We start from the raw sequence: 15059 nt of genomic DNA on the forward strand, positions 1-15059 counted from the left end.
TTTGCAAAGTACCTCAGGGAGGGCGGCCTGAGAAGGACGCAACAGCCACATGCCCTTTGACCCCGGCCACACAAGGTGGCGAGGCTGGGATCAAGAGGTACGTGGCTATTGTGCCCTTCTCCATGCCACCCTCCTCAGATCTGAGCCTCCCAAAGCCACTCAGGGAGGCTGGCATGAGCGTGCAACAGCTGTCCAGAGGCATCGACGGCTGGGCAGGCATTGTGGGCTTCCTCCGTTCCTCACCTCACTTCTGGCACGCATGCGCAAAGACACATACCCGTCCTGGGCGCAAGGAGAAAAAAATTGCCTGGCCAGCTGATTTTTGGCTTTGCGGTCAACTGGCAGCAAATTCAAATCCCCAGCACTACCTCATTTTGAAAAACAACAACAGTATACCTTAAGTTTGAGCTTGTCTATAGCTGACCAATGTTTGAAGGGCTACCTCTGCATTTAAATGTGTAGTTGCAGTGGGAGGAAATCACACTATGCTTGTGTTAACACAACCAAGCAAATCTGTGGTGGAAGATTTCATATCACTCTGTGGATAGTATTCATACTCCCCTCCATTATTATTATTTTAAAAACTAACACTATACCACTTTCATACAGTCCAAAGACTCCTTTTATTTAATACGTGGATAAACTTGAAAGTCCACACTTTCAGTTATGCCACACAGACACACAGCAACCCTTTCCCACAAATACCTATTTTCAAGTTTTACTGGCCTCTACCTAACAAATCAAGGGATATTTGGAATTCTGGCGAAACAGGTCACTTGAAAATCTTAAAACAACAACAAATATTTGAGGATCAGTTTCAAATGAGCTGTTTGAGGCACACTCCCAGTAGCTGTTTGTTTGCTAAAAAAAAACAAACTTGTTCATGCTACATCAGACCTAGTTTGATGCAATACATGCTGATATGCAATTTTTTGATAGCAACTGATCTGTGATCGTAATCATAATCAAGATTGATTGATTGATTGATTGAATCCCCTAGTGTGAACTAGAGGTGGGTGAATCTGTCCATTTCAGTTTCTCTCTTTTTCACATTTTTTCCATTTTTAAGTTCAGTTCTCCACATTTCTGTGATTTTTTAAAAAAGCCCTTACGAAAATTCACCAGTATTTGAATGTGAATTTCCCCTAATATGCTGTTTTGCCTAATACACGCATTTTAACAAAGCAGTTTCCCCTAAATTAGTGTGTTTTTGTATCTTATCTTCACTAATATAGATGCATTTTTATGGATGCTTTTACCTCAGCATGTGCATGTATGTCAACATTATTTGGCTTACGTGCACTGCAAAATTCAGAATAACTGTGCATTTTGATGGATGGCTGTGTTTCAGTTCTTGTATTATTTCAGAAGGTGCAAAGTAAGTTTGCCCCAAAATGCAAACTGAACCAAGTTTCTCCACTTTCGCTAGTGTGGATGTAGCCTTAGCTGATTTAGGAGGTACCAACCTCTTATGCAAAACTACCCGAAGTCAAGTCCAAAGAACAAAATGTCCAGCTTAGGGGAAGAGGTGGGTGGAGGTGGGTTTGTTGTGCAAGTGGGCCAAATCCATTTTAATTGTGCAACTGCAATTTTCTGGTATGCGATCAAATCCTCCCTGCAAAATAGCAACTGTCTAGAACCCCCCCCCCAAAAAAAACCTTTCTCCTCTGTATTCCCACCTCCCCACACGGGAAAAAAAGATGCCCTCTAAAAGGCTTTTGTGTTGTACATTTGTACAGGCTCTCACCATGCCACTTAGCTGAAGTGCCTATTGTCTTGGATTCAGGAATCTCTGATCCTTTTGTGTGGGGATGAATGACTCATCTGCACTTTGCCTAAGTATGCCTTTGCTGTACATACTGTCATGCTACCGTGAATGTCAATTGAAGGCGCTCCCCCCCCCCCCGTTTGTTTTTTTACAAAAAGAACAGCACAAGGATCAATGAAAACAAGCCTGAAAATACCTTTTCCTCCATTTTACAGGGACCAAAACCAAAGAGGGCGTAGTGCAGAGTGTCACTTCAGGTAAGATCATTGCAAATTCCCATGTCATGTATTGAATTAGCAGGTTCCATTTTATGCCTTCGGTTCACTTCCATGAGTGGCGTTTTTTTCTTATACCTGTGACTACACTTACACTCTTTGACTACACTTGTTCCCAACAGAATGGCTCAATTGGTTAGAGCGTAGTGCTGGCAACGGCAAGGTTGCAGGTTCGATCCCCATAAGGGTCAGCTGCATATTCCTGCCTTGCAGGGGGTTGGACTAGATGATCCTCAGGGTCCCTTCCAACTCTGTGATTCTGTGAGATTCTGTGAGAGCTGACAGAAAACATTGCCACTTTCAGAGCAAGCAAGACTTTGGCAAGACTTTTGCCAAAAGTTTATAATTAGGTCTCCCCCCCCCAAAAAAAAGAGAATGGTTTGCACTGTAGCTCATCAGATCTGCCTATTTCTATTTTATGTTTAGTTGCTGAGAAGACCAAAGAACAAGCCAACCTGGTGGGGGAATCTGTAGTGGCCAGTGTCAACACTGTGGCAAAGCAGACCGTAGAAGGAGCAGAGACCATTGTCACCACCACTGGGGTTGTACAAAAGGTAGGCCAGAACATAAGCATCACAAACACATGTTCCCCAAACTGGACTTGCCAGGTAAAGCCCATGGTGGGTTATTTGTAGCGGAAAGTAAGCAGGCTGGATGGATTAATAACTCCTCACCCCTGACAACCTCGCCTCTCATCCTTCGGTCATCTGAGAAATAAACCTGGGGAACTCCACATACTTCACACAACATCTACCATTGTTCCTGACCACTGGTCAGTCTGGGTGGAGCTGGTGGGAGTTGTAGTCAAAAACCAGGTTGAGGAAGGTCGGTATAGATGGTTAGCACTCGGAAATGTTCTTGGGCTGTGTACATTATAGCTTTAAAGCACATTCTTCCTCTCAAGGAATTCTGGGCACTGTAGTTTATCCTTCACAGAGTTACAATTCCTGGCAACCCTGAACAAACTACAGTACCCAGAATTCTTTGAGGGAGAAAAAGTCCTTCAGATGTGCTTTGAAGGTTTAGTGTGTAAGCAGCTTTAGATGACATGGGGGAAAAGAGCAGGTATTCTCAGTCCCAGGATGGCTATATGCATCTTCTGGGGGGGGGGGCAGGATAGCACCATCATTGTCCAGAGTTCTTACACACTCCTCTTACAGAGTCTTCATTTTCTGCCTAGCATCTTGACAAACAGAGAAGATGTTTGTGCTTCAGGGAAACCACAAAGCTTTTTCTTTCCTGCCCTGGCATGTGTGAATTTCAGTGCCAAACAACCTCCGTTTAACCGTTCTCGTCTCAGAACGGGGATCAACTTTTCCATTCAGATGATGCGGCACAAAGCTTGCTTGCTGCAATGCAGGCACCGACCACGCGTTCACCAGCCAATGCTTGCTCAATTTGTAAGTGAGCCGCGGACGCTGGACCAATTAGGCAGACAGCAGGTGCTTGGCCTTGTTTTGCTGCATCGCCTCAGTTCCATTACAGTTTTATTAAGGCTCAAGCCAAAGACCAGAACACGTCAAAAAATAAGTGATAAAATCACAACACACATGACAATAACACATATATATCCTAAAATACAATTTAAGAACAATTGATTCAGTAGATTCTCTGTGACATAGCCCTGAAACAAAACTGGCTGGAGTTTTTCCTCGCAGAGCATAGAAAGCTATGGATCGCATTTAAAAGTCACATGGTGCAGACAGTGGCAGACATAGAGCAAAGACAACTATCTTATCTTATTGCCTGTGTAAAGATAGCAACATCAGAGGCAAAGGAACATATTCTCACCATCTTCAGAAATGCCACTCTTCAGTGGATTAAAAATGTGTGTATTGTGGCTGCCCCATCCTCTGCCACTTCTGGAAGTTCCACTGTGGGCATGAGCTCTGGTATTAGTGTGTGTGGCCAATTTTTGAGACACAAGTTTTCCACCAAACCAGACTTGAACAAAACAGTGGATTAATGTTTAAAAATTACACGTGTGGCCTCACCAAGTCTCAGAAAACTGAGGTCCATCATGGGCACTCATTCAGGTATCCTTTTTACCTGTGGATGTGGCCAATTTTGTATTTTATTTTTGAGATACAACTGAAGTGCTGGCTGCCACTTGGATGAGGACAACATGAAAAGCATGCCCACACAGGATGCAGCAAATCCACTTTCGGCAGCCACACTTCTACAGACCTAAGCTTTTGGTATGTGCCTCAATCCCTCTCGCAAAATGGTGACAGTCTGCAGGCAGCCAGTGCGAAATATTGGGAGGGCATGTGAAGATAAAGGAATGATGGAAAGGCTCCTGTTTGATACAACCAGAAGCGCTGCCCTGTCATGTTCGGAGTTTGTGCTTCTAACCGGGGAAAACTTTTGAAGTTATAAGAGAAGAGAGGAGAGAGAGGAATTAAATTAAATATATATTATGCAAGCTGACACTCCTTCATCCTGGAAATGTGTCGGACGCTACTGTTCCAGTTCAGAGAAAGAGAAAATCTCAAGAGGCTTGTTCCTGCCTGGTTAAAAATAGATTGGTGAGTCAGAGAAGTAAAATCATGGTGTGTGGAATGCGGCCTGAGAAACAAACAGAAGAAGATTCTCAAGCACGTCACTCATCATTAGATAGGAGCTGAGCATGCTGGGCAATCACAGGCATCTGATTAATTAGTTATATGTTAATTTGATTTTTAAGCCGTTCTCCATGAACCCTGTTCCCAAGGGTGGTTTACCATACCAAAGGTTGATGAACTGAAACCACAAAATGCCCCAACTTGTGTAAAACGTATTTGAAAAAAAATCAAGAACCGTACATGGACATCGGCTATTTTCACTAGCCTTATTGAATCAAAGGCCTGGATGGAGGAGAGAGGTTCAAAAGCCTGATGGAAATCGTGTCAGCCGCACATCCAAAGAAAGGGGTTCCATAGAAGAGGGGCCACTACAGAGGAGGCTCTAACTTGTGTCATTGCATTATGGGTTTAACCCAGTAACGGGACATTTTAAACACACACTTGTCCTGTTCCCATATAAAGAAGGGTGGGTGGGTGGATGTGTGTGTGTGTGTGTGTGTGAGTGAGAGAGAGAGAGAGAGAGAGAGAGAGAGAGAGAGAGAGAGAGATTTCCCCAAAAGGAGCATGTAAGAGAAGAGTGTAAAACCTTTCCTTACCTTGCTGTGCTCCATAGATTTAAGCAATTCCCTCTCTTCCCAGCTCACTAGTACTATCTGGGGAAAACAGCTTAAAAGTACATTAAGGAGACGTAGGATGGGTTTTGCTCCACTTCTTCCACCAGCACATGCTCCTTCTTTTCAAATGCATTTCAAACCCCCTTGGCTTTACAGAAGAATGAATGCTTAAAATACGCAGTTGTCCAACGTACCCAGCTTAGCCCTGTCAGAGAGTGACATTTCTTACTGATCCTCAGCCTCAGTGTCCTCAGTCTAGTCCTCACCAGCCTTCAAATTTGTGTTCAGATTCAAATTTGAAATTCCAAATGAGGCAATTTATCAGTGTGCATGTTTCATTTCTGAACCTGAATATTTCGGGTTCTATCTATCTATCTATCTATCTATCTATCTATCTATCTAGTTCTTTACTTGAATACATATTATCACCACCACAAACCCACCACAAACCATACATTTCAAAAAATCAACAGTAAACATACAAGGTCCAGTTAGAGGGAAATTATGTATGCAGTACACAATTGTAGGCAACCGCCAGAAAAAGCACAGAATGGGATACTGGGACTCGGCTTCTCGATAAACCCCCGTTTTAATTTTGAAAACTAAAGTTCCATTACAGGAATGGGAAAGCTGTGGCCCTCCAGACGGAACGCCAGTTGCCATGAGCTCCAGCCAGCATGACCAGTGGACAAGGTTGATGGGAATTGTAGGCCAGCGACATTTGGAGGGCCACCAATTCCCCACCCCTGATTCATAGGCTTCGTAGTATTTGAGCAATCAATTAATATACTGCCCTTCACCCAAACATCATGGGGGAGGGGTTTACAACATAAAGGAACAAAATGCATATAATAATAATAATAATAATAATAATAATAATAATAATAATAATAAACGCCACACACCCCACACACATTTAAAAGGCCATAGAACTGACCAGAATGTGTGGCACATCTCAGGAGCCAAAGAGGAATGTCAGTGCAATTGCGAGTGGTTCCATTGACCCTGGTGTGTTAGTCTGCCTGTGTCTCAGATCTACCTATGTATATATAGAGATATAGAGATATAGGAGCTGCAACAGAACAGGACAGGGAGGAAGTGCTAGGAAGGAGTAGCAAGGGAGGAAGGAGGAAGCAGGCACAATAGCCAAGCTTCCCCCTGGTGGCTCAGCGACTGGCGATGACCTACTCTCAAAACAATAAATATACTGACCTACTGGCTTGAGGAAGGGGAAAACACCATGGGGACAGCGACCGTTATTTATAGGGGCTGTGAGAACTAGATGGAACTAATCTAGGATTGTAACATAGGCTCTAACAGTTTCTGTTTGGCAAATATCCGTTCCCCTGCCCCTAACACCCCACTCGAGCGCCATCAGAAACCTTCTAGAACAGTCCAAACCCCTGTAGTTATTATGTCATCTCTCTGACCAAGCTGAACAAAGCATCTGTTCTTGCTAGACACCAAAGATTTACCGGAGGTAAAACAATGAATATGCATCCAACCAGGAAAAGGAAATGGGTATGTGAGCCCAGCCAGCCAGGTCTGCTGCTGCCTGGGGGTCTGGTCATGGGGAGCTGGTTCAATGCCTTCCATTGCCAGCCTGATTTTCCTTTGAGGTTGCCAACTCCCCCCTGCTCCCCCCCCCCCCCGCCGCCATAATGGACTGGCTTGCTCTTGAACACTGAACAGCTTGGCATTCAGAAATCAGCAGGTGACACCGTGGGGAGGTAAACACAGTTTGCCTGGCTGATGTCTGCACAGCAAGCTGGTGGAAGCTGGTTGGAAAGCTGCCAGATTTCATTTTTGTCGCAAGAACGTTGCATAACCTTGAAAGGGATTCAGCAATAACCCTGCTAAGGAGAGGCAGTGAGGCCAAGTGGGCAGAGATCTTTTGAGATCTGGATCCAGAGAAGTCTCACTTCAGCCTTTTTTCTCTGATGATAAAAATATAAACAACTCTGCAATAGTTCCTCAGTATTCTTCTGCAGTACGTATGTTCCTATTTTCTAGGGATAGTCTCGGGTTTACAGAAGCCGTCCCGGTTTCTGATTTGATCCCGGAAGGTTCTGCTTTTCCTTAGGACGTCCTTGTTTTCACCGGATAAATGTTGGAGGGTATAGAGTTATGTGACCCACCAAGCCAATGAAATAAGTAACTATACAACCTTTAGAAGACATCTGAAGGCAGCCCTGCATAGGGAAGGTTTTTAAAAAATGTTTAATGTTTTATTGTGTTTTTTTATATATGTTGGAAGCTGCCCAGAGTGGCTGGGGCAACCCAGTCAGACGGATGGGGTATAAATTATCATTATTATGGATTATGATGTCCCTATTTTCACCGGAGAAATGTTGGAGGGTCTGCTCTTGCCCTCCTAATGCTCTGCCTTGTGGTTTATGTCCCACAGGAGGACTTAGAGCACCCAGTGGAATTTGAAGAGCCGCCTGCTGCCACGGCTGAAGATGACGCCCCAGTGGAAGCCACAGAAATCAGTGCAGAGGTAAAGCACAGCCACAGCCCAGCTAACCCCAGAATCCTTGGCTGGTCTGGGGTTTTTCTCGCCATCTATTGCTCTTTCCTTACTTTCTCTGTGCTGAGCTGGTTTCCATTTCTTTTCTGCATACAGGTGATTTCAGATCTTTTCTCTGCTGATCATAATGCCAAAAATACTCCCCTTTTGTTTGTCTTTTCAGCTACAAGCCCATTCCTGGCCTGTCTGGCTGGAAGCAGACAGTCGTCAATAAATAATAATAATAATAATAATAATAATACCCTGCCCAATAGGTGGAAGTGGGTCAGATTTTCTCCCATTGCATACATGAACATTTACTGTATTTTTTGCACCATAACACTCACTTTTTTCGTCCTAGAAAGTAAGGGGAAATGTCTGTGCGTGTTATGGAGCGAATGCCTATGGGTGGCGGGGGGGGATCTACTGCTGTCGTGAGCAGAGGATCCATGGTTCCCCTTCCTTCCCTCCTTCGTGGCTCGCTTTGAAACACAGGTGTAAGCGGCTCCTGTCTGGTTGGCTGCTTTAAAGCAACTGTGCTCTGTGTCCCTCTCTCCTCCCCACTCAGCTCGCTAAACAGCAGCAAAGCTTTTCAGCTCTCTAAGCCGGGGAGGAGGGAGAGAAGCAGAGCCTGCTTGTTTTAAAGGAGCAAAGTGGGAGAGGAGAGGAGCCTTCTCCCCTTATACTCCTCTTCTGCATTATTAGCAGCATCCTCCTCCACCCACCCCATGCGTGCTCCTTGTCCCTTGAGTGCTTTTCCTTCCCTCCCCACTTAAAACGTGGTTACAAAGCATGGATCCACATGGATCCTCAGGATTTTTGCATTGGGCTACCCCAAACTCACCGTCAGATCACATGTCTGTGGCCACAGCATGAACCACAAAAATCATACACCCCCTGTTTCATTTAGAATATTTTTTTTCTTGTTTTCCTCCTCTATAAACTACGTGCGTGTTATGGTCAGGTGCGTGTTATAGAGCGAAAAATACGGTACTTTGTCCCAGGCTGTGTACACACCATACTTTGAAAACATACGCCCCCCCAAAAAAAATTGTGGGAACTGTAGTATATTCCTCACACTGCAACCATTCCCATCATTCTTATCAAACTACAGTTCCCAGGATCCTTTGCGGGAAACTCACATGCTTTAAATGTATGGTGTGTATGCAGCCCCCGTGCTGCATCTCGGCAAATGGGTTTTACAGATTTCTCAAATGATGCAAAACCCTAGATAACTTTTCTATCAAATTTGAGAGTAGAACAGTGTACGTAGTGCAAACTGCCTGCAGCTCGGGGTGGGGTCAAAAAAGAACGACTATCTGTTTCCAGTCTTCGCTTACTAACCTCAAACTACTTACTGGGATGATTCTAGAATAAGTAGTTTGTAGCTTAAGAGCTGACTTTGATGGAGCATTTTTCCAGACCAAGTGACCCCTTGATAATGCACTGGGCGTATTTGTTTGTGCATATATTAAATCTTAGTATATATCAATTTTTTTACTACTGTATTTCATTTTTTAAAACCATTTTTAAAAATTAAGTTTCAAGTGCAACTTTTTTTCGAACAACAATCACGCACAATATCAATCATTCATCCAGGGGCAGGTAAGAAACTCCAGCTATAATTCCTAACTCCATTCCAATCCTATATGAATATACCAAAGCTATCACTTTATGAATATACCAAATATACTATCACTATATGAATATACCAAAGCTATCACTTTAACCAAAAAGGGTGTTAGAAGAAATACTTTGCAAGGAAGGAAAATTTATAATTCAGGTTCATTATAGCCTATAAAACTGAGTCACATTCTGGTGGACCTAAGTTCTAGGACAACAAAACCTAGAGGGTTAGCCGGAGGGAAAATGGCTAGCTCATAGGCTCCCTAGTACAAGCCAAGAACTTTAGCTGATGCAAAGCTCAGAAGGTACCTTCAGTGCACTTTGGGGAATGGTATATCTCGGGAGAAGTTAGTGTGGTGTCCTTCAGATTTATTGGATTCCATTTCCCATCCGTCTCAGTCATCATGGCTGATGGCCAGAGATGGTGGGAGTTGGAGTCCATCAATATCTGAACTGCCATCTTTCCCCCTTCCATGAATGAATAAAGCAAATGAACTCAGGTATCTGGAGTGCTTACTGCACCTTGTCCCCATTGTTTTGCCACACCATTTCTTGATCAGGTAGTGCCGCCAGTGTGGTGTAGTGGTTAAGAGCAGTGGACTCGTAATCTGGTGAACCGGGTTCGCTTCCCCTCTCCTCCACATGCAGCTGCTGGGTGACCTTGGGCTAGTCACACTTCTCTGAAGTCTCTCAGCCTCACTCGCCTCACAGAGTGTTTGTTGTGGGGGAGGAAGGGAAAGGAGATTGTTAGCTGCTTTGAGACTCCTTAAAGGGAGTGAAAGGCGGGATATCAAATCCAAACTCCTCTTCTTCTTCTCCTGTGCCACCAATTAAGGTGGCTTTTTGGGTGTGTCTGTGTGTGTGTCCTTCCCAAGAGCTTGCTTAGTGATAGCACACCGTCCTCATGTTAGTCCTCAGCTGGGGACCCTGCCAATGGTGCCATGGTGTCCTTCCAGGTTGGAGAGACAGATGAAGGTGATTTCCATTTGACACCCCAACCCAATAGGAAGGAGGACAGTGGAGAATCCCACAAATACAAAAAGGAAAGAAGAGAAATAAACCAGGAATGTGGGTAGGTGCCTTGTCTGCCAGCCAATCATCAGAGGAGATTCCAGCAGCTGCCCTCCGCTCACTGCTATAGTTCAGAGCAAGTGAGTAGCAGAGCAGGAGACAACCAGCTGCTGCAGAGCAGGGACTATCTGCTGGTGGCGGTGCAGAGCCAGCCTACATGTACAGAACCCTCAAACAGAGTTAATTTGCAACCTGAATTGTTTACAAGGGAATTGCATCCTCTGAATGGTTGCTGAATGGGTCTGTGATTCTTCACTGATCATTCATTTAGAAACACATTCTGCCTAAGCAGGAGCCTCCAAATTCAACGGCCAATTTCCAGAGAAAGAAAGTTATACGACACTGTGGAACAGGCTTACTCTGTCCCACCCACTGTTGGCCCCGACTCCCGACTGACGCATCCCGTGAGTCATCATCAGAGCAGGCCTAAGACATTCTTCTGCCTGAGGCAAAGGACAACATGCCCTTCCCCTGACCCCACCCATTCCATTTACAAAAACCTGACAGGAATGGCATTTGAAGCATCCTTCAATACTGGCAACAGAAAACATGGTTGGTAATATGCCACCCTGTGCAAGGCCAACATTTGACTTCCTCCCCCAGCTCTCTTGGCTCCGGCTTAAAGTCAGGTTTTGAGAAGGAAGTGTGAGGCTCTGACAGGGTCTAGAGGCCTCCTTCATCCTTCTCAAAGTCTGGTAAGTGCTTGCCTGGCTTTGGGAAGGAGGCAGGAGGATTCTAGGACCCTGTTGGAGCTCTCACAACTCCTTCCTGCAGCCAGGCAAGTACTTCCCAGACTTTGAGAAGGTGCCCTCCTCGGCTGTGCAGCCATACTGCTCGCACTGCCCTAAATCCACCTCTGTAGGATAGAATGATCTAGCACAGGGGTCGGCAAGATTTACTTTGCCTGGGCCAGTTCACTCCAGCGGAGATCACTCCATGGGCCTGATTGCGCATGTGTCTGGGCAGACGCAATTTCTGGCACTGCGGAAGTGAGTCCCCTTGCCATGCTGCGCCAGTTTAGTGCCGCGCACTGGTACTAGCCAAGTGGGTGGCTCAGTTTGGGGGTGGCTCGGGGGCTGGTTAAACAACCCCTGTGGGCCACTTGTGGTCCAAGGGCCTTAGGTTGCCGACCCCTGATCTAGCACACCTGGGGGCAGCAAGCTAGTGTAAGGGGTACAGGACAAGCTGTGTGATGCACCCAGCCCTATCCTCATACAAGGCGGATTGCCTAGGAGTTCAGGAGGAACAGCATCTGTTGTCTGAGGCAATTGCTCTGCCCAATGGAATAGCCAAGCTACCCTAGAGAGGAAATGTATCTAGGATGTCAGCATTCAGCAAATTTCAGGCACACACGGTAACATATAAATATAAACACACACACACACACACACACACACACACACACACTCCTCCAGATTTCTCAGGGTCATTCCACATTTTCATTTTTCTGCATAACAAATACCGTATTTTTCGCTCTATAAGACGCACCAGACCATAAGACACACCTAGTTTTTGGAGGAGGAAAACAAGAAAAAAAATATTCTGGATCTCAGAAGCCAGAACAGCAAGAGGGATTGCTGCGCAGTGAAAGCAGCAATCCCTGTTGCTGTTATGGCTTCTGGGATAGCTGCGCAGCCTGCATTCGCTCCATAAGATGCACACACATTTCCCCTTACTTTTTAGGAGGGAAAAAGTGAGTCTTATAGAGGAAAAAATACGGTATATTCTTTCTCATTGATGCAAAGGGTGAAATATCTCTTTTCTGACATTGGCACTTTTGTTGAGGAGGGTGTCTACTCAGCACACTTTATTGTTTGTTTATTCCTATGGTGCCACTAAAATAACCACTTACATGCCTGATCATAAATATCAACATGTATGTTGCCTGGCAGAGTGGGGAACCCCTCCTACGGTCTACTTACTCATTGCATTTGATGACAGCTCATTCAGAGGCATGTTTACTGCTCCTTTTCAAAACTTTCTGCATGTGTATAGAGATCTTGCTTTCCCCTCTGGCTTCGGAGTCAACTTGGATTTTGGTGGGGGGCAAATTAACCTGTTTTCTTGTTTCTCTTCTTCCCAGGGCGAAAATGAAGGAAATTAACCCTCCTAGTGTGAAAAGTGGGAATCCCAGGAGTAAATGCAGAAATGTTAGCTGCCACCAGAGCAGGGAAATCACTCATCCCCTAGGCTAACTTCATTCAGCACTACAGTCTTTCACTTGCCTCATACCGACATATCATAGATGTCTAGCAGACTCTTGACCATCTGTTTTAGGGAAACTGTGTGCAGCAGAGCTCTGTCTGTCCCCGTCCCCGCCCCCCGTCTCCTTTGTGGCTTCCTTCCTTCCCCATCTTCAAAGCCTTCTGAGCGTGTGGTTTGGTAGCCGTGATATAGCACAGTCGTGGTTGGAATTGCTGGTTAATGTCTTCTGCCCATTAGCATCAGCACTTGAGATCCCTAAAAATGGTGGACTTTTTTTTTTTAAGAAAAAAAGAGAGACAAAATAAAACAACTTGTTTCAACTAAGTCTTTGCGCCTTCTCAGTTTATTCATCATTCTGACTGTGAGTCTTGTTGGTTATAATAGTTAATAAGAGGCATACCATACCAGCATTAAAAAATGAGAGAGATGGGGGGAAATGAGTGAGTGGTTGGTTTATATTATCAGCTGATCGAAGAGGACACATGCATCACAGTCTAATCTTGTGCCGCCAGAGCTGATCCCCTTTCATTAATATCTATGAATGCTTTAAACTCTTGAATATGACCAAATCTATATCAGTGTGCCTTCCTCCAAATCGCATCTCAGATTTGCTTAAATTTGCAGCTGTAAGACAAGTGTATCAGATTGTGGTCTGGTGCATATAAATATAATAATAATGCTGAGCTTGCCAAACAACTAACAACTGTCTGTGTTTGAGGCCCCCTTTGAACTTGAGGTCCAGGCCAAATGGCCGTCCTGCACACACAAACACTGGCTGGCCTTGCTTGTGATACAGCTGAGGAAGTGGGGAGAGCCTCTTTCATATATTTTGCAATCCTCACACTGGCAGGGAAGGGATTTCCAGTGGCATCCAGGAAGCTATCTGTGCAGGTAGAATATAGAAGGTAAACTTCGAAGAGGATGCAAAGCTGTCATTTGGATCCATCGTCTTTTCCTTGCATCCCTAAGATAAACACAAGTCGCCATGTTCCTGGCAGAGGCTTCTGCAAAATGCTTCTTCCCTTTGCAAATCAGCAAGAGCAGAGCCAGGGCAGTGTTCATCTCTTAACAGGGACCACTCACAGTTGATTTGATGTGATTTGCTCAGTAGCTCTTGGGTGGAGCCAAGGATTAAAACAAAACAGACGATCCAGAACAAGCAGCGTGAGTCATATATTTCCTCTCATTTGCAACTTAAAAACAAGCACACTTCTAAATAATCCTTGAGCCAGATGTGTGTGCCTGGTGGTGTTTCTTGCAAAAGAAAAGCCTCTGGGTGTGGCAACATAAATTGGGGTTCCTCAGGCATTTCCTTGCCTCAATTCACAGATTTTGGGGTCTCTGTGTACTGTCCCACCATCTTTGCCAGGACAATGAAACCCCACTGACACATGGTATGGTGCTCAACTGCCTGCTTTTCAACACAGATCCAAAACGCAGGAAGCTGCCATATACTAAGAGTGTGTACACACTATAAATTCGAAACACAAGAATCTTGGGAATTATAGTTTGTCCCTAACAGGACAACCATTCCCAGCACCCATAATAATAGCAGTAATAATAATAATAATAAATTTTTATTTATATCCCGCCCTCCCCAGCCGAAGCCAGGCTCAGGGTGGCTAACAACAATAAAATAATACAACATTCTAAAATCATTTCATTATAAAATTAATTCAAATCAAATTAATGGCAAGCATTGGGCTAGAGTTCTGTGAAGATTGCCAAAGGAGGGAGTCAGGCTGTGCCCTGGCCAAAGGCCTGGTGAAACAGCTCTGCCTTGCAGACCCTGCGGAAAGATGTCAAGTCCTGCAGGGCCCTAGTCTCTTGTGACAGAGCGTTCCACCAGATCGGAGCCACAGCCAAAAAAGCCCTGGCTCTGGTTGAGGCCAGCCTATGGTTCCCAGAATTCTTTGTATGTGTGATGTGCATGCACAATTATACCACATGATGGCTTCCTCCAAGGAATCCTGGGAACTGAACTTCATTAAAAGTGCTGAAAGCTGTTAGGACACTCCTATTCCCCTCACATATCTACTATTCCCTGGGAAGAGGAATTGATGGTTAAACCACTCTGAGAACTGTAGCTCTGGAAGGGGAATGGAGTCTCCTAAAAACTCTCAGCACCCTTAACAAACGACAGTTCCCAGGAGTCTTTGGGGGAAGCCATGACTGTTACAATGCTTTAGCATTGCTTCAAATAAATGGGGCAGATGTGGCCTAAGTCAGACCACTGGTCTGTCTAGCTCAGTATCAACTGTATAGACAGGCAGGAGTCACTGCCAACCCTACCTTGACATGCCAGTGTTTGAACCTGGTGTTTTTTCCATGCAAAATACGGTATGTGCTCAGCTGCTAAGACATGGCTCCTCCCTACTGTATAACTGCTTCATCACCTCATGTCTCCCCAAGTTCCAAAGTGGGTGA

At 44.9% G+C, this 15059-nt stretch overlaps 1 protein-coding gene across 1 annotated transcript in view; it reads left to right on the plus strand.

The window, feature by feature from the left end:
- Positions 1-12956, plus strand: part of SNCG (synuclein gamma) — a 30633-nt gene extending 17677 nt beyond the window's left edge. The window contains exons 2-5 of the mRNA XM_082222527.1: positions 1984-2025; positions 2470-2597; positions 7629-7721; positions 12511-12956. Of these exons, the coding sequence (XP_082078653.1) occupies positions 1984-2025; positions 2470-2597; positions 7629-7721; positions 12511-12531 (284 nt within the window). The 3' untranslated portion in view covers positions 12532-12956. The remainder of the gene's footprint in view (positions 1-1983; positions 2026-2469; positions 2598-7628; positions 7722-12510) is intronic.
- The last annotated feature ends 2103 nt before the right edge of the window (positions 12957-15059 follow it).

Source organism: Podarcis vaucheri, assembly GCF_965113315.1.
Source record: "Podarcis vaucheri genome assembly, chromosome: 5".
NCBI classification, from domain to species: Eukaryota; Metazoa; Chordata; class Lepidosauria; order Squamata; family Lacertidae; genus Podarcis; species Podarcis vaucheri.